Below are 20,703 nucleotides of genomic sequence, written 5' to 3' on the forward strand. Positions count from 1 at the left end.
AGTTGCCTCTGTCTAATGAGAAGGTAGCCCTAAGGCCTGGTAAGACTGGTTTCCAAGTATCTGTCATTTCTCAGCTGAGGCCCAAACAGGGATTTATAAGCTTCACACCTGATATTATTTATTCTATTTCTTTAGTTATCAGCTGAAATAACTTGTGTGCTTTTTAAAATTACTTTTATCAGTTCTTTTTTTATCTTTGTTAATGATTTATTGTTTTTGGTTGCCAAGGTCTTACTTGCTGAATCTACACTTCAAATCAAGGCCTTTTTAGTAAACTTTTGACTACTGTTCTGGTCGACATCCCTTGTCAGGTGATTGATTGTGGTAGTCTTTCAACCACTTTTTACCAGCCCATCTGGCCTTTTACATGCTCAACTGGTGAATTTAAAGGCTTTGTTCTAATGCACTGTCGAGGATTGGGATATGCGTAGTGACCAAAAATTAAATTTCAGATTGAAGATTAACTATGTAGATAACACTAACACTGGAACAGTGGAATGACAACAACAATCTCTAACAATAAGGCAGTACATAAATGAACAGTTACAAGTTGCTTCACAGGGGCTTTATAAAACTAAAGAAAAATGGCACTGAAATATGTGGTGGTACTGATGCAAATGATCCAACAAGATAGGTTTTAAAGAGCAGCTTAAAAGGAGGGAAGGGGAGTGGACCAGTTTAGGGAATTTCTGACCTGGTAGCCAAGACAATCGAGGACTTAGCTGCCAATAACAAAGAAATCAAAGAGGTCCACATTAGATAAGCATAGCTATTTGAGGGTTGTGAGATAGGATGTTACAGAGATTGGGAGTATGAAACTTAGAAAATGGTTATTGAACTGGGAACCAGCATAGGTTGGTGATCATGGAACTGAAGGGTGACTGTTCAGGACTTTTGGAGCAATTATTGACAGATTTACAGAGGGAAGAATATGGTGTGTCAGCCAGGAGTGTGTTGCAATAGTTACATAGGGAGGTTGAAAATGCATGGATGAAGGTTTTAGCAGGAGATGGTTTATGCTAGGAGCAGAGTCGTGTGTTGCTCTGGAAAGGATGATCTCTGAGGGTGGAAAGAGTCAGGGACAATTGCCAGTGAGCAGAATAGAGTCAACCGCTGAAGTTTCTCCAAAATACAATCATTCGAACTTTTTTCATTGTATTGAAGGAAATATTTTCTCATCTGGTACTTGGTGTCAAATTAACAGGGTCAAGATCAATTTGGGCAGCTGAAGTGCTGAAGACTCCTTTCAAAACCAGTGCTGTTAATTCTTATTGCCCGATTGGAAGGAATAACATGTTCTGTTTGGTAGAGAAAAATGTAGCCTGTTTATTATTCTCTTTCAAAAGAAAATGCAGATCTACATCTTTAATCTGCAATTAATCACTTATTTTCAATTCTTTGTGATACTTCTAAATTCCGTAATGCTGGGTGTTCTGTTGGAATGTCCTTTTCTTACCAATTGAACCAAACAAGCTAATTATTGTTGCTTGTCATTTTCCCTGTCCCAAACCCTTTTCTGCAATTTCTTCAGCTTTAGTTAAGACTCTTCCTCCATAAATATGGCGCAGAATGTACACTAGTTGGGAAACTTCAATGTCTATTACCAGGATGCCTACTGTTTTCCCCCATCTGCATTTTGGAAAATCACATCACAGCGCTGTGCTCCTCCTCCCGGCTTACAAGCAGAAATTGAAGCATGAGGACCCAGGACGGAAAGGTAGTGCAGTATTGGTCTGAGGCAATGGAAGGGCTTTTATGGGACTGCTTAGAGTTGGTGGACTGGCCCATATTCAAGAACTCAGCAGCCAACCTAAATGAGTATGCCACTACCGTTACAGACTACTTCAGTATGTGTGTAGGAGACTGCATGCCAAAGAAGTTAATCCGAATGTTCCCCATCCAGAAACTACGGATGAACTGGGAGTTCCATTCACTACTGAAGTCCAGGTCTGAGGTGTTCCAAGTCGGGCAATGCTGATCTATAAAGAAAGTCTAGGTGCGACCTTTGTAAGGCTATCAGAGACCCGAAGAGGCCATAACAAACCAACTTCAGATACAGATCAACCACACAGACACCCGTTCGTGCCGAGGCTTACAAGATTTAACGGGCTACAAAGCAAAGTTGAACAGAATCACGGGCAACAATGCACCCCTACCTGATGAGCTCGATGCATTCTACGCTCGCTTTGAACAGGTCAGTGAAATGATGTCACCTATCCCAACAGCCTCTACGCACCTGTACCCACAGTCACTGCCGCAGACATTACGTTGACCTTCTGGAAAGCGACTGGCCTGGATAGAGTCCCTAGCCGAACACTCAGATCCTGCGTGGACCAGCTGGTGACAGTATTCACAGACATCTTTAACCTCATGATCGCTCATGAAGGGGTGGCACGGTGGCTCAGTGGTTAGCACTGCTGCCTCGCAGCACCAGGGGCCCAGGTTCGATTCCACACTCAGGCAACTGTCTGTGTAGAGTTTGCACATTCTCCCTGTATCTGCGTGGGTTTCCTCTGGGTGCTTTGGTTTCCTCCCACAATCCAAAAATGTGCAGGCTAGGTGGTTTGGCTATGCTAAATTGCCCGTAGTGTTCAGGGATGTGTAGATTAGGTGGGTTACAGGGGGATGGATCTAGGTGGGATGCTCTGAGAGTTGGTGTGGACTTGTTGGGCCGAAGGGCCTGTTTCCACACTGTAGGGATTCTAAGAACCTCTGCTTACTATAAGTTGAAGTGGCCACTTGCTTCAAGAAGACCACTATCATCCCGGCTCACATCAACTGCAGCCTCCCAGATTGCCTTGATCCTTTGCAATTTGCCTACCAGCGCAACAGGTCCATGGCAGATGCCATCTCCTTGTCCCTACCCTCATCCCTGCAACATCTGGATAACAAGGATACCTATGTCAGTCTCCTATTTATTGAGTACAGCTCTGCCTTCAACATCACCATAATTCCACACACACACATCGCCAAACTCATCTCCTGCGTCTTGGTTCCCCACTGTGTAACTGGATCCTTGACTGTGTGACCCACAGACTGCAATCGTAAAAATAGGCAACAACACAATCTCCCACCATAATCCTCAACACCACTACCCCTCAAAGCTGTGTACTCCCCTCCCCCACAACCCCCCACCCCATCACTATACTCCTTATACACTCATGGCTTGTGGCCAAATTTCACCCCAACTCCATTTACAAGTTTGTTGATGACATCACTGTTGTAGGTCAGATCTCAAACAGCAACGAGACAGAAAATGGGAAGGAGACAAATTGCTTAGCAGCATGATGTAAAGATGATCTCTCCAACAATGTCGGCAAAATGAAGGAGCTGGTCATTGACTTCAGGAAGTGGAGTGGTGCACACACTCCTGTCTGCAGCACTGGTGCAGAGGTGGAGATGGTCAAGAGCGTCGAGCTCCTGGGAGTGACGATCACCAGCAATCTGTCCTAGTCCACGCACGTCGACGTGATAATCAAGAAAGCACTGCCATGCCTCTACTTTGTCAGAGGGCTAAGGAACTTTGGCATGTCCAATTTTTATAGATGCACCATAGCATCCTATTTGGATGCATCACAGTGTGGTACGGCAATTGCAAGAAACTACAGAGTCATGAATACAGCCCAGTCTATCTCTCAAACCAGCCTTCCATCCGTTGACTGCATCTATACTTGTCACTGCCTTGGGAAAGCAATCGACATAATCAAAGTCGCTCTGACCCAGTTATACTTTCTGCACCCTCTTGCATCGGGCAGAAAATGAAGTTTGATACGCATGAACAGTTTCAAGAACAGCTTCCCTGAATGGACCTCTCAAATGTTAATTCAGTTCTCTCTCTCCACTTTCTCTTCGGCTATAACAGCGTATTCTGTACTCTTCTGCTACCCTATTGCACTTTGCATGGTACAATCTCTGCCTGTATAGCACACAAAACAACATTTTTTTTTTCTGTATCTTGGCATGTGTGACAGCAATAAACCAAACAAACGAACACTACTGACCAAGCAGGTTGAATCCTAAAAGACACAGCTGCTAGACTGGGTTGGCAGTAAGTGATGACGGGACCAGAAAGAGGCAAAACATGCTCTATTTTATCCTCACCAATCTGCCTGTCGCAGATCCGTCTGTGTCCATGATGGAATTGTTAGGATTGACCACCACACTGTGTCCTTGTGTGATAAAATCCCATCCTCGTGTTGAAGATTGCATTCCAGATGAAAGCTATTAATACCAAGAAAAGGTATACTGGCATTGGAGACAGTCCAGAGAAGGTTCACTAGGATGATAGCAAGTATGCAGGGACTGTCTTACAAGGAAAAGTTTAGTTGAGCCTGTACTCTTTTTTTGGAATTTAGAAAAATGAGTGGTGATCTTATTGGAGTGTGTAAGATTCTTTGGGTGCGTGACAGGATAGGTGTGGAAGGTTATTTCTCCTTGTGGGAGAGTCTAGGCCCAGAGGGCAATATCTCAGAATAAGAGGTCACACGTTTCAAATGGACGAAGAGGTATTTTTTGAGGATTGTGAATCTATGGAATTCATTACCGGCAAGGTGCTCCACTGGATCACTGTAGAAATTCACCAAGGATCCCTAAACTGCACTTTCCAAACCCCTGACAATTACTATCTAGAAAAACAAGGGCAGCAAATCACTGCCCATCCTGACTAGAAATGTGATACATTTCATCAGTTCCACTGCGTCCAAATCTTGGAATGCCCTGCCTAACGGCATTGTGAGCGTACCTATACTAAATGGACTGTAGCAGGTTCACAACAACATTCTCGAGCAACTAGGGATGGGCAATAAATGCTGGCCTAGCCAGCCACATCCCATGAATGAATACAAAAGTTTCAACAACTGAGATAAAACTGAAAAAGATGCAAAATATTCATCAGGTCAGGCAGTATCTGTGCAGAGAGGATGAATGGCTATGAAATAAGGCTGGCGAATAGATCGTCGCACAGGGAAATCCCAGCAAAGTGGGAAGCAGGATGCTCTACCAGCCCTGAACAGTGGGGGCTCTATTCAGTGATAATGATGCAGACTGTTGTTTGACAGGTTGGCCAAGTTAATGCCTGGTCACCAGGCAGGAAACCAAACCTCCAGTAGGAAAGCACATCCAGGTTATATAGGACCTCTGTGGAATTGATAGGTATGTGTTGGGAGGGAAAATACTGGATTTACTGTTGGAAAAATGAGAGTAAACACAGCACTGAGTTGGGGGGCTGGAGAGATTTATGTGGGGTTATGATGTGATGACATGTGCCTTTCTTGCTACCAAGTAAACTTCATTTTCTGAAGAAGGGTCTAAAACCCGAAACGTCAGCTTTCCTGCTCCTCTGATGCTGCTTGGCCTGCTGTGTTCATCCAGCTCTACACCTTGTTATCTCAAACTACATCTCTGTTGTTTGAAAGTTCTGACAATGAGGCAGCCTGCCAAATGTGTTTGGAAGTCTGCTTGGGAATTTCCTGACCAGGCTAATTGTCTCCTTTTCCCACATGTTCTCTAGGTCATTACATGCTGTCCACTGCCGAATGGTCTTGTGGTCATAGGCAATTTTCTTCTCAGACTTTTCCAGAAGGAACAGGTGATCTGGCACAATCCAACTACTTGGAGCATTCCAATGTTGGCAGATCCATCCTTCACAACACGAGACAGGTAGAACCTCAGCATCTGGTGGCATTTGGTGTTTGTTTACCAAGGGTCCACACACAGCTTGATACAGCTCTATACAAAAGTGCCATCAGGATGAGGGCAGCGATGTGTACACTTTTAGCCCCTGTTTCCGGGAGCGGGGCGGGAGGGGTTAATACGTTGTCCCTGTGGCCACAATTCATTTTTGACCAAAACCTGAAGAAAATAGATTCCACATGGTCAGATCTTTGGTTGATACAGACATAGTCGCCTCATGCTCTGTACAGGTCTGAATCTAAGATTGCAGGTCTGCTTCCATTTGCAGAGATTCCCCTATCTTCCCTACCATACCATATTTTGATAGTTTATCCATAAAGTGGGTGAGTATTATTCTTTTTGATGGCCTTGTGGTAATCCAGACTCATGTCCAAAAAGGATGTTAATGGGACTGGAGGGTTTCAGTTTTAAGGAGAGGCTGAATAGGCTGGAACTTTTTTCTCTCAGAAGTGTAGGAGGTTGAGGAGTGATCTTATAGAGATTTATAAAATTGTGTGGGACATAGATAAGGTGAATAGCCAAAGTCTTTTTCCTACAGTAGGGGAGTTCCAAACTAGGGGGCATATTTTTAGGGTGAGAGTAGAAAGTTTTAAAAGGGATCGGGGTGGGGGTGGGGATCGGGCAACTCTTTCACACAGGGTGATTTGAATGTGGAATGAATTGCCAGAGGAAGTGGTAGATGCAGGTACAGTTAGAACATTTAAAAGACATTTGGACAGATATGTGGATGGGAAAGGTTTAGAGGGATTTGGGACTAGTTTAGTTTTGGAAACCTGGTCGGCATGGACGAGTTGGACCAAAGAGTCTGGTTCCTTGCTTTATGACCCTATGTGTGCATTGGCTTCTGGCACTCTTTGTCTCTCTGTGTGTCTCTGTATCTCGCTCTGTCTCTTTTTCTCTTCCCCCACCCACGCGCTCCCATAAAGAAAAGTTTTATGTGCTGAAGTCAGCTGCTTACTCCTTCGGGTATTCATTGCCTAGTTTGTATCAGCATCCTCTAAATGTTGACTCTGTACAAAACCAGATCAAGTCCATTTGAATTACTCCTAACTGATGTAGTTAGTTGATAATATACAATTTTGGTTGCATATAGACACAATGTTGCATGTGGAGACAAAAATAATCAGTTGGAGTTTACAACTTTTGATCCTTATCAAGGGTGCTGTCCCATAAAGTGAATGCCAGTATGTGTACATGTTGGATAAATCCAACACTGGACTCCCCAAGGCTCACTAGGTCTGCTTGGATCAGAACTCAAAAAACAATTCGTCAAATCCAGCCGAAAGGAACTTGAGTTAGAATATTTCAATCCTTACCAGTCTCTCTTTAAATATACAGTACCTGCATTGACTTCCACGACTGCTATTAGTGCTGCAGCATTGACTTAAGTTATTGGGCTTGATTTTCATTCTGAATAAAGACATATAGGCTAACCTTTTTCTGAGATGAAACTATTACCTATAGTGACTGAGAAACCAGTGAAACTTTATCCTTATCCTTCATTTTCACAAGAATATGCTGGTTCTGATCTCTAATCAATTGACCTTTTAAAAAGTCCCACACGACAGATGTGGATTTACCCTCAATCAACCAGCCCCAGTTTACATTCCCCAAATCCTGCCTAATATTGTAGTTAGCCTTTCCCCAATTTCACCTGAGGATTGATTCCGGGGATGATGAAAGGTTGAGAAGGTTGTGCCTATATCCATTCACGTTTGGAAGAATGGGAAATGATCTGATTAAAACATATAAGATCCTGAAGGGATGAAAAAGTTTTCCCTTGTGGGGACTTCTAGAACTAGAGAACCAGTTTTTCAAAAAAAAAAATCTCCATGTAAGATGGAGATGAGATTTATTTTCTCCATGGGTCATTAGTTTGTGGACTTCACTTTCTCAGAGAGCAATGGAAGTTTGGTCACTGAGTATATTCAAAGCTAAATTAGACATGATTGTCAGGGTTACAGGGGCCAGTCAGGTAAGTGGATAGCAGTCAACTGTGATCTTATTAACTGACAGAGCAAGCTCAAGGGGCTGAATGGTCTACTCCTAATTCTTGTTTGTTTCAAGCTGGGAGTATTGTACTGTACCCGAGAGTAAACGAGTCAAGACTCCCAGAATCTTCCTATCCTTGCTATGCCATAAACTTGTGAATGATGTCATGCTGCTGTTTTTATTATATTACTCCCAACAGAGTTTTGTAGCTTCCCTGAGCCTGCCTGCAGTGCCCCCCCGCCACCACCCCCACCACCCCGTGGATTTTCCAGCTGCAGGGTAATTGCCTGCCATTCTTTCCTAATGCTGCTTTATGTCAAAACCAGAACAAGATAACTCGACCTTAAGTAAATGTCAATGTACAAAATGACTGTTGGTTATTTCCAGAATCGGCTGCTAGATTTTAAGGTAACTGCCTGTGTCTCGTTGTCTTCAGAAACTCATTATGTGGTGAGCTTCCATTTTCCATATTAGGACAACCTAGTCGTCTTACTGTTCTCATTTTGAAACAATCTAGTTAGGTGCTCCTGAATGAATGCAGTACTTGACTGGATTGTTTAGTATAGTTTGTGCAGTTGTAGCCTGAAGTAGTTTTTCCAACTACTTTGGAACAGTAAAACTGCTTGGGTTTTATTACTGTACTTGCCAAATAATAAGTGCATGCTTAATATGAAAATGGGTAACATTAGGTAATTGCAAAGCTTTGATTTGATGCTTGACCTTATCTTTTACAGTACCTCCCCAGAAACGATGCTGCACAAACTTTCTTCAAGGTGCTTTTTTCCGGCAGACGTTTTGAGCAGTAGCAGTGCAAAATACCCTAACCCTATGATTGCTTCTGGCCACATGCACGTTGGTCACTCAGTAATCCATTCAGGCTGACAACAAGGCAGTCCTATCGTATAGGCTCTATAAAACATTCTCAAACATCTGCAATAGTCTTGCAGCCGGAACGGAAACCAGAGTCACTACTATCAAAGATCTGCACATGAGCAATTTTTTGGCTATAACTACTAGCCCCATGGAATTTGCCCTGAAGTCTTTATCAGGGTGAATCCATAGCCTGATCAGTCCAGATGAATAGAGTTACTTTAATTCGAAGTACTTCTGTGTATAATACAAACTTTCTATAAAAGCAGCATCAGAGTGCTGGATAATACTAGTCCAGCTAGTTAAGTGCTCTCGGGAACTAAACAGTATATGGACTACTGTCATGAAGTCGTAACTCTACCAAGAGCCTTGCCGTTGATCATTTGTTAGAAGTGAAATCTTATCATAACAATATTTTTGTCTCCGAGTATAAACCTCGGCAAATAGTTCCTTTTCTACTCTATACAATTGTCAAAAGTGCAAGTAGGAGGCATATGTACCAAATTTCTGTACCTCTGTCCTTAATGTCTTTCCTGCACATTGGCCTCCCTCGTCTAATTATTGTACCTCATTCCTTCCTCATTCATTCCTTTTGTTATTTTAAGGACATGATCATTTTGGCCTCTATATTGATTTGGTAAATGGCTATCTGTACAATTCTGATTGCCTCTTCATCTCATAATCCCAGCTCTTGAAATTAGGGCTGCTATCTTGCGTCTGTATTTTGATGCTTTAATGTTGTTTTTGAATATAGTGGGTCCAGGATTAAGGTTTCAAATATGGATTTTATCAATATGTTTGTTACACGGGACAAAAATAACTCCTCTAGTTTTAGTGCCCTTGAGATGAAGCTAAATGGGCTAAGTCTGTTTATTTAGTAAAAGCTTTTTCAAAAGGTTGATGGCTACTATCAGACAGATGGAAAAATTCCTACTTTCAAATTTGTTTGCTGTGCTAATTAGAGTAAGAATTGGCATATAGATTACCATGTTATATGTAATACATTTAGCCTTCTATTAGAAAGCTCTTTGCATGTACACGGTACAATGTGTTGTGATTTTTCAAGTGTTTGGTGCATAGTTTATGAAACAACATTTCAGAATGCATGTCTGGGCTAGTGTGGCTCTAATGCTCAATTAAATTTAAAATTTTTTATCCTCTGTGCTGGTTGATAAATAACTGCTTCGTCTAGATTGAATTAAGGAATTGAACCCAGGTAAAAAATTGAAACAGAAGCAGGTCATATGACAAAAATGCTTTTGTTTTGCAACATGTCAATCCTCAGATAAAGAAAACCTGGGAGTGAATAGAAATCAAGAGCTCTGGAAGTGCTGATGAAAAATCAGCATGGAAAAACATTTGTCTCAATATTTGCAAGCTCCTAGCTCACCTCATGCAGCTGATGTCTAACCCTGTTCCAACTCAAATTCCTGCCAATGACGTAGTGTTAATACTTCTTGACTAGATCACAAAAGGAGCCAGTTAGCTGTTTGACTCGCCACTGACAATCCAGGAGCTGGGACTAATGCTAAAGAATCAGTATTTTCTTTGAAATAATCCACACAAATCTTGAATGTGAGTCTATCTGACATAACTTAAACAGTATATATGGTCGACTGACAAATGAACAGACAGGAATTAATCTGCTACCATGTATTTAATGAGATTCAAATGAAATTTGGACTGTCCCTGATAAGTGTACCAATGAGGGCAAATTGAAGGGCACAACAAAAGATACACACTACCGTTTCAATCACTATATTCAGCTTTTGTTACAATATGAAAGTTGGCAGTGTCTCGTTTTTAAAAACAAAACAAAAGCTGTTGAGGCTTCTAAATCACCTACATTTTTAAGGTTGTAATGCAATTACTTTATTTAACTCATTGGCTTGCATTCAGTTAACATTATGTTACTTAGAAATAGCATATTTAACGTTCCTGACTAGGCAACATTTCTCCACAAAGGGGTTTATTCTACTGTCATTCTCTCAACAGCTAAAGCTTTTTGAATTACTGTTTGAGTTTTTGAAATATTTCACTGAATTTTTTGTTTCATCTTGCAGGAAACGTTATCAAATGAAGCCAATTGTGTTGAAGAAATCTTAAAAGTAAGGTGTAGTTTTTTTAAAACTTCTTTTTTGAGTGCTGTATTGGTTTTACAGCTTTACAGCTGTTATAGATAAGGAGTAACTTGATACTGTATTGACGCACATTAAATTAATAAGTTTTCAGACCAATTACAGAAAGAATGTTGTAGAATGTTTTCTACTTCAGGCCTAAATATTTTTAAGTTCTCAGTGGTGGTAAATTTCCTGCTAAATTCCTGTCTCAAATTCTAGAGTGTACTTTTGCATCTGATACTTAGCAAGGTACTCTAAATATGCTCTAAAGTTTTAACAAAGTCAGTTTAGAAAATGTTGGCAATAACTGCACTGATGAGCTTAACATGCTGGGTATGTGTTTAAAAAGTCATCTTTCAAAAATTATTTTTTTAAAATTTGCATTATGTTGATCCCAAATATCTTTTTGCTTAATGCCTAGAGTGGTTTAAAAGCAGCAGTGAAGTCCTCTAGATCAGCCATGTACCATTTCAAATGATTATCTTGTTTTTGCTTCTGCTGTTACAAGTCATCGGTGCTTGCACTAAATGCCTACAACTGGTTGTTTTCTTTTCACGAAATTGCAAAGAATGTTTTACTTAGATCTTTTTTTCGTTCCAAATGGTGATTGCTGATGATTTTTGTTCGGAAGCAGCAAACTACTTTGGAAACTGTGCTGAACCAAGTTGTGCTGAGATTGAACGATCAAACCACTTGTGCTGCTTTTACCAGTAATTAACTGGCACCAATTGTATCATGCTACTTGCTCACCTCTGTGGCAAGCGATGGGAACTGTCTTTGTGGCAGGACTCCATGGAGGTATGGAGTGTCCTTGGCTAGTTCTGTATCCATGGAACTGTAGAAACAACCAGCAGAATTGCCATTGCATGTAGTTGCTGTAGATAGATTATTAAAAGTCCTTTTTGATGGTTGTGGTTTTGCTGCAGTTGACAAAACAAAATCTGCAAGATCAGCTGTTTGGGTTAACCTCGGTCGCGATTGATGGCGCAGTGTGACTCATTTATTTTAGTGGCTGTCTATAAGCAGGTCATAAATGTGAAGTTGGTGGTAGGAAGTTTAAAGAAATCACCTTTAATATAATTCCAAAATCTCTTGCTGTTGAATAAAATTTGTCTGTCTTTATATTTACATTTGCTTGGTACTATATTTTTAACAAGGCCTATTTTCTACCCCTTGCCCTTTTCCTGAAGACTTTGGTAAGCATATCGTTCCGGGCAGCTCTGTGGTGTCTCATTAAATGGCATTCTTCCTATATGAGCCCAGACAATACATAATGATGAGACTCTAGTCACAGAGTCAAGCTAGCTCCTGAGTGCACATTGTATCTCAGACTTGGCACAGTGGTAGCATCCTCATCTGAGTCAGGAGGTTGAGTTCAAGCCTCTCAATAAACATTTGGGCACAATTTAAACAGTCACTCCAGCGCAGTGTCAAATCAAGGAAATATTGCGCTATTGGAAGTGTCATTTATTTGAGACCCTGTCTGCTTTCTCACATGTAAAAGATCCCATAGCACTATTTCAAAGAAGAGCAGTGGAGTTTTCCCTGCTGTCCCAGCCAATATTTATCTGTGCCAGCATCACCCAAAGAGATTATCAAGTCATTAACCTCATTGCTATTTGTGGGGACTTGCCGTATGGAAATGGGCTGGCACATTTTCTACATTGAGTCTAGCTACAAAATTTGGTTGTGAAGCACTGACAAGGTGATGGTTGCCATATAAATGCAAATTAATTCTTTGTTTGGATAGCATGCCAGAAGCTTTGCACGAAATGATCTATGCAAGAGGAAAAAGTGCATTCTTGTAGCACTTTCTGACATCATTACAGTGTTACAAGTTGCTTCACAAGTACTGATTACTTGTGAAATGAAACATTGGATGGAATTATATGAACATTTACTGCAAGGACTGCTATTGGGGTTGGAAATAGTCTTTGCTGATGCTCTTTTAAATAAGCTATGACATTAGCATCCTGTTTCTAGGTTTCCTGATCAATCAAATGGGTTATGGTAGCTATATTCAGTAATAAACCAAGACAGATAGGAAGGGATGTTGTGGAGAGGACATGAGGAAGTTGTAAATAGATCTAGATAAGTCTAGAGATGACAAAAATTTGTCCGATGGAGTATTTTGTGGGGAAATATGAGGCTTTTCACTTTGGAAGGAAGAAGAAAAAAGCCCAGTATTACCTAATGGAGAATGACTGGGGTGCTGAGGAATTTAGGTGTTTGGGTGCATGGATCACTAGGGGATAGTATATAGGCACTGAACACAATTGAGAAAGCTAGTGAGGTGCTATCCTTTATTATGAGAGGAATTGAATATAAAAGGAGCATAGCATCCTTACTTTTATAACTGGCATTGGTGAGATCACGTCTCGAACACCGTGCAGTTTTGGTCCCCTTATTTAAGGAAGATGAAAATAAATTGGAAATGGTTCAGAGGACGTATACGTCATTAATACGTGGAACAATTGGGTAAACTTTTGACGATGGGTTCGGCTTGTGTGTCCACTGAGGTTTAGATGACAGAGTTATGGCTTGATTGAAGTTTGAGATCGTGAATGGTTTTGACAAAGATAGATGTGGAGAGGATGTTTCCTGTTGTGGGTCAGCCCAGAATTACTGTTTTAAAAGTAGGAATTACCCTTTCAGGAAAGAGGTTGAGAATTTTTGAGTGTTTTGTGACTTTGGAATACTCTGCCTTAAAAGGCGATTGAGGCACAGTCATTGAATATTTTTAAGACCGAAGCAGGTAGATTCTTGTTAAACAGGAGAATTGTGGGTTATCACAGGTTAATGGTAATGTAGAATTTTTTAAAAAAAAAGCAATCTACCAAACTCCAGATGAGGTTCCATAATATATTATGGTTATAGAAGTCGTAGACATGTACAGCACAGAAAAAGGCCCTTCATTCTATTGAGTCTACACTGGTCAAATGCAGCCAACTAACTATTTTAATCCCACTTTACAGCGCTTGGCCCATTGCCTTGTATGACTTTGGCATTGCAAGTGCACATCCAAGTTTCTGCTTCTACTACCTTATATAGGCAATGACTTCCAGATACCCAGCACCCTCTGAATTTTAAAAAAAAACAAACTTTCCTCACATCTTATCTTTTGTAAACTTCCTGCCCCTTTACATTTGAGTCTGTGTCCCTGGTCATGATCCCTCCAACATGGAGAATAGTTACTTCCTATCCCCTTATCTATGCCCATCATTATTTTACACATCTCAATTATGTCCATTCATCTCTGTGCCAAGGGAAACTAACCCCAGTCTATACAATCCTGCTTCATAACTAACTCTCCAACCCAGGCAAAATCCTGGTAAATCATCTTGAATCACCTCTCCCATAATATGGAACTGCACAAAATATTCTAACTGAGGCCTAACCAATTTTTTAAATATAATCCTGACATAATGTCCCTACTCTTAAACTCTATGCCTCAGCTCGTAAGGACAAGTATCTCATGTCTTTTATCCACTTTATCCATCAGTCCTGTTACCTTAAGGGACCACTGGACGTGCCACCAAGGTTCCTCTGATCCTTGGTGCTTCCAAGCATCCTATTGTTCATTGATGTAGTCCTTTTCCTGGTCTGACCTGTCAAAGTGCATCACCTTGCACTTAAATTCCATTTGCTGCTGATCAGCCCATCTATATCCACCTGTAAGTTAAGGCTATCCTCCTCACTATTTATCCCCAATTCCCCCCCCCACCAACCCCCATATCAATTGCGAACGTGCCGATCAATCTTCCTACATTGAAGTATAAATCATTTATGTCCAACACACACACCAAGGCCCTGAAACACATGCCTGCAGAACCCCTACTGGACAGGAGGTTCCAGTCACACAAACCGCCTTCAACCATCACTCTTTTTTTTTTTTGTTTCCTTCCACTTGGCAAATTCTGGATCCAGGAGAAAAGAGCGCACAAATTTGACATTGAGAGCAGCATCGCATCTGGCCACGGCTTGAGCTGTTCAGGCTCAATGCATGAAGGCTTCCTAACCTGACAGCGCACGTGCGCGCGCGCACACTCTCTCTGTCATGTCTGGGCTGACCATGCTTAAAGGTTAATATGTTCTCTTCAACATCATGACTTCAGGTCTACACGTGTTCCTGACTGAGTCTCTCGACATGTCTTCCTAAGTGACTTTTTTCCATTGTGGTTGGTCACAAACCAAGGACCCATGAGCTGGTGGCATGTGTGCCCTTTTCAAGGAATGCCCTTGATGTTGGGTACACTGGCTTGGACGAGGATACTGCTGCTGGTTAAATCTACTCACCCAGCCAAACCTACCTCCCTTTCCTATGAAATTAACCCCCACCCCAATTGTTGATTGTGAAGTGTTTTTGCAGCCAGTTAAAAAACAGCAAGGTCTTGCAAAAAGTGCTGCTTGAGGAACAGTTCTTGGGAGCATATGCATAGCTTGAAGGATGAAATAGGAGATTGAGTTTTTACTGGGTTTTGCTCAAAGCAGCCAAACCTGTGCAGAAGATTGAGTAATAACAATTTGAAATCTGATGTAGCGGAAATCAAATTCCCGCAATCTTTTTTGCTGACTTCAAATAATGGAATCCCTCCCCGAAAATTCTCTTGCTCACAGATTAAGTCATGCCCACTGTGAGGACTTACTGCTCATTGCAACTTTGCACTCATTCTTATGATGGAATTTGTCAGATTAAAGGGAGTACTGGTAAGCATTAACAATGCTTAAAAAGAAACAGAAAATGTTGGAGACACTTGTGTTTGACGTCATAAGGTTTCAAGTCTGATATAACTCTTCAGAACTGTTCTGAAGTAGAGTCATATAGGATTTGAAGATTTCTGTGTTTCTCTTTCAACAGATGCTGCCAGACCTGTTGAGTTTCTCTAGCACTTTATTTTTATTTCAGATTTCCAGCATCAATAGTACTTTATTTTTATTTAACACTTCTGTACATTTTTTAAAACATTGCTAAGAAGTTGATTACTGTTCATCAACTAAGTTAGTAACTGGCTTCTTGGTTAAAACTTGATTCGGTTTTTTTGCAAATCAGTTTGCTAGTTTTGCATCTGTGGGATTCCTTTAATATCCATGAAAAAACTGAACAGTTGCCTTTTTATGCTGCTCTGTTACATTGGTTGCTGTAAATGAATCAGTTGTAGCCTAACCACACAATCCATTTAGAAAGCTAGCAGAATGTTGAACATGGCTGTTGCACCCATGCTCTACCCTGAGATCTTTTATGCCTACCTGAACCAGAATAGTGCCCTTCATTTTTTTGGTTCTTATCCAGAAAGCAAAGGCATGTTAGACTAATGTTTTTCCCTTGAAAAGGTGACTTCAAGTATTAAGTATGCTTTACATGAGGTAAAATAGAGAAGAGTTGTTCAGGGTACAAAGTGGTACAGAAAAGCGACCAATAATTTATAATAGGGAGTACAGTCGAAAGGAAATTACAGATTTGAGTCTTTTGCTTTTAAACCCGAACTTTTTTTCTGAACAACACAGGGACATTCTACTTCAGGAAGTGGCAAGTATTTGTTCAGTAAACATGGAAATTAACTGCTCAGTGGAGAAGTTTGTGTCCCAACTGAAATTTACTTAAACCCAGTTTGTTTCAGTCTGTGTTAACCATTTAAATTGACTTCAGCTTACTGAATAAATTAGTGCTACGTCATTACACATGAGGTACAATAATTAGCAACCTAAAGGTGTTGGTGTTTTTTTTTAAACCTAAACTTCATGAAAATGAAGTACTTAAAACAAAAAAGGTCTCCTCACTCTGAAAGATGACACGCATGTTCTTTTGTAATGATCTGAAAACTTTCCAGGTTATTTTTGTAGTTCAAGCTCAAAATTGTCTCATTTAATTTTCAGTTTGTTATGTGGTAGGATTTTAACTCATGATCTTTGGCTTTTTGTCCAGTGGCATAACTATCGGGCTGCCATATACGTGGAGGTGTTTTTGACCTGTTGTAATGTAAACTAAGTGATATTGGCTCAGCTGTCCTTTCCTAGATATCTTTTCCATTAATTCCAATGATTAAGTGACCAATTTTAATATTACAGGGGATAAAACTTATTGGGGTGGAGGGGAGAGGACGAATCAATAGCAAGTAATGTTATTGATGGATTATTAATCCAGAGACCCAGATGGTGTTCTGGGATAACATGGTTTGAGTCCCACTACACACTGAATCATAGAAGTTATTTTCTGGTAACAATCAACTCCATCACCAACCAGCAATCCTACCTTCTCCTATGTCTTTGATTTTATAATTTTCCATATGTGAAACTCTCCATACTTGGCTTGTCTTGCCTCGATATGACTCCACACTCCTAGCGATGTCACTGACTCTTAACTTCCCTATAAATGACCTCACAAGTCTCTCTGTTGTAACAATTGCTAGAAAGTCACCAAAAATGAAAATAAAAAAATGCAGATACTAGAAAACACAAAATCAGAAATTGTTGAAAAATCTCAGTGGGACTGGCAGCATCTGTGAAGAGAAAACAGAATTAAAGTTTCAGGTCCAGTGACCCTTCTTCAGAACTGGGCATTGGGACCAAATCAGGGCATTGGAAATGACCATGATAAACACGGCTGTATTGACTCTACAAAGTCTTCCATTTGATTTGATTTATTACTGTTTAAATGTACTGAGGTACAGTGAAAAGTGTGTTGTCTTGTGTGCTTGACAGGCAGATAGTACAATACAAGTGCATCAGAATAGAGTGTAGGATACAATGTTACAACTGCCCCAAGAAAGTGTCTCTGCATGAACACCTGGGGACTATGCAGTGCCAAAACTGGGAGAGCTGTCTCCTAGATTAAGCAAGCAACAGCCTGACACAGTCATACACTCAGGTTATACCTTTTTAGGTAATGTTGCAGACACCACCATAACCATCCCTGGATATGTCCTGACCCATGTTAAATCATGGCATCAGGTCAAATGCGGGCAAGGAAACTTCCTGATTAACACATATTAACAACAACTGACAGCATCGCTCCACCCAAGCTGTTGAATCAGGATGCCCTGGTTCAGCAGCACTTTGAGGAGCCACTGAGGGCAGCAAGAGTACAGAATGTACTTTGTAGGGGGATTTCAATGTCTAACACAACTACTGACCAGACAAGTTGAGTCCTAAAGGATATAGCTGCTAGACTGAGTCTGTGGCAGGTGTTGAGTGAATCAACCAGAAGGGAAAAATATACTTGACCTCATCCTAACTGATCTACCTGCTGCAAATACATCTATCCATGTTAGGATCAGTTAGAATGACCACTACAAAGTCCTTGCAGAGGTGACATCCTGCCTTCGGGTTGGATATACCTTATGTCATGTTGTGACTCTATCACCATGCTAAATGGGATAGGATTCAAACAGATCAAGCAACTCCAGACTCAGCATCCATGAGGCACTATGGGCCATTAGCAGCAGTAGAATCATACAATCTGCACCTCATGGCCTTGCATAACCGCCACTCTACCATTACTTGTTGACCCTGGTTCGATGGAGAGTGCAGGACGGCATGCCAGGAGCAGCGCCGGGTGTACCTAAAAATGAGGTATCAAACTGGTGAAGCTACCAAACAGGACTACTTGCATGCTGAAAGCATAAGCAGTAAGTGACAGACTAGCTAAATTTCGTCAGCCAACACACCAGATCCAAGTTCTGCCACATCTAGTCATGAACGGTGGTGGGCAGTTGAATACCTAACTGGAGAAGGAGGCTAAACAACTATCCCCCATCCTCAATGATAAAGACGTCCAGCATACCAATCCTAAAGATAAGACTCGAGCATTCACAGCAACCTTCAGCCAGAAGTGCCTAGTGGGTGATCTATCTATCTATCTATCTATCTCAGCTTCGTTTAGAGGTCACTACTTTGACAGGAGTCGTCAGACAATTTGATTTACTTCACATAATGTCAAAAATGGCTGGATACTGCAAAAGGCTGTAGGCTTTGACGACATTCCATGAATAGCTCTGAAGAGTTGTGCTCCAGGACCTACTACACCCCTAGCCACGATGTTCCAGTCTAGCTAAACATAGACAATTTTCCACATTGTCAGGCAGATGCCAAAGTATGTCCTAAATACAAAAGGCAGGACATACCCAACCCGGCAAATTACTACCCTGTCGGTAAAGTGATGGAAGGTGTCACCATCAATGCTGTCAAACAGCAGTTGCAGAGCAATAACCTGTTCGCTTACACCCAAATTTTGTTTTGCCAATGTCACTCAGCTTCTGACCTTATTACAGCCTTGGTTCAAATGTGACAAAAGAACTGAGTTACAGAGATGAGGTGAGAGTGATTGCTCTTGGCATCAAGGAGCCCTAGCAAAACTGGAATCAATGGGCATCAGAAGAAAACTCTGCCGGTTGGACTCATACCTGACACAAAGGAAGATGGTTTCGGTTGTGGGGGGTCAGTCATCTCAACTCCAGGAAGTCTCTGTAGGAGTTCCTCAGTGTAGTTTCTTAGGCCTGACCATCTTCAGCTGCTTCCCTCCATCATAAGGTCAGAAGTGGGGATGTTAGCTGCTGATTCCACAATGTTCAGCACTATTTGCGACTCCTCAGATACCAAAGCAGTCCATGTTCAAATGCAATAAAATCTGGACAATAACCAGGCTTGGGCTGAAAAGTGGCAAATAACATTCGTACTAAATGTCAGGCAATGACCATCTTCAATAAGAGACAATCTAACCACCATTCTTTGACAATGTGGTATTACTATCACTGAAACCCCCACTGTCAATATCCTTGGGATTACCATTGAGCAGAAACTCAGCTGGACCAGTATAGAAATACAATGGCTACAAGACCAGATCAGAGGTTAGGAATCCTGCAATGAATAGCACACCTGACTCCCCAAAGCCTGTTCACTTGCAAGACACAAGTCAGGAGTGTGATGAAATACTCCCCACGTACCTGATTGGTGCAACTCCAACAATACTGAAGAAGCTTGCCACCAACCAAGACCAAGCAGATTGCTTGATTGGCATCACATCCACAATCATCCACTCCCTCCACCAATGACACTCCATAACAGCAGTGTGCCATCCACAAGATGCAGGGCAGAAATTCACTAAGGCTCGTTAGCCAACACTTTGCAAACCCATGACCACTTCCACCCAGAAGGATAAGGGCAGCAGTTACTTTGGAGGGGAAATTACAGGTGGTGGCAGAATTTCCAAGCCGCCCTCCATCCTGACTTGGAAATATATCGCCGTTTCTTGAATGTTACTGGGGAAAATCCTGGAACTCCCTCCTAATACCATGTGGGTCTATCTACATGAAATTGATGGCAGCAGTTCAAGAAGGCAGCTTATCACCACCTTCTCACGGGCATCTGGGATGGGCAATAAATGCTGGCCCAGCTTATGGTACCCATATTCCATGAATGGATTTTTAAAAACCATATTTTGGGCACAATGTTGCAATGTTGTAACTGCTTTGGATTTTAAGTTTTGATCTCAATATTAAACTTAACTGATTTGTTGAATAATCTTAAATTGACCAACATGCAGAAAACCAAAAAGTAGGTTGCTAATGATCCAAAATTGAAATGAGCAACATTGCATTTAAAGTAGTCTACTGTATTTCTTTGTTTGGTCCCTCCTCTTCTGATGAGCTTTCTTCATAACATTTAAACATTCTTCCATTGTATTTGTTTACTTTTTGCACTAACAGTATGCAGTTGCTTGGTAGCAAAGAAGTTGATAGCTGAAAAGAGACAACCGTTCAGATTTCATATGGTCTCCATTCTTGTGCTTGTGCAAGGTGAAAGGTTTTTGGTCACATATATCTCCCTTGATCAAAATTAATTTGAAGTGTATTGCTCCATAATATTGCCATCACTTTCCAACCAACATTCTAGGCACAGGCAACTAAACCGATCAAACCTGTCACTCTTAGCCAGCCGCGAAGACTTTGCAAGTGACCCACGAAGACTCCTAATACAAGCTTTTTGCCTATGGCTTGGGAATATACAAATCCTGTGTAGTTTACTCAAGTGATAG

At 41.2% G+C, this 20,703-nt stretch overlaps 1 protein-coding gene across 1 annotated transcript in view; it reads left to right on the plus strand.

The window, feature by feature from the left end:
* LOC109918418 (AF4/FMR2 family member 1-like) overlaps window positions 1–20,703 on the plus strand; it is a 167,067-nt gene that overhangs the window by 82,338 nt on the left and 64,026 nt on the right. The window contains exon 4 of the mRNA XM_048604209.1: window positions 10,617–10,661. Coding sequence (XP_048460166.1) covers window positions 10,617–10,661 — 45 coding nt within the window. The remainder of the gene's footprint in view (window positions 1–10,616; window positions 10,662–20,703) is intronic.

Source organism: Rhincodon typus, chromosome 1 (assembly GCF_021869965.1).
Source record: "Rhincodon typus isolate 14 chromosome 1, sRhiTyp1.1, whole genome shotgun sequence".
Lineage (NCBI taxonomy): Eukaryota > Metazoa > Chordata > Chondrichthyes > Orectolobiformes > Rhincodontidae > Rhincodon > Rhincodon typus.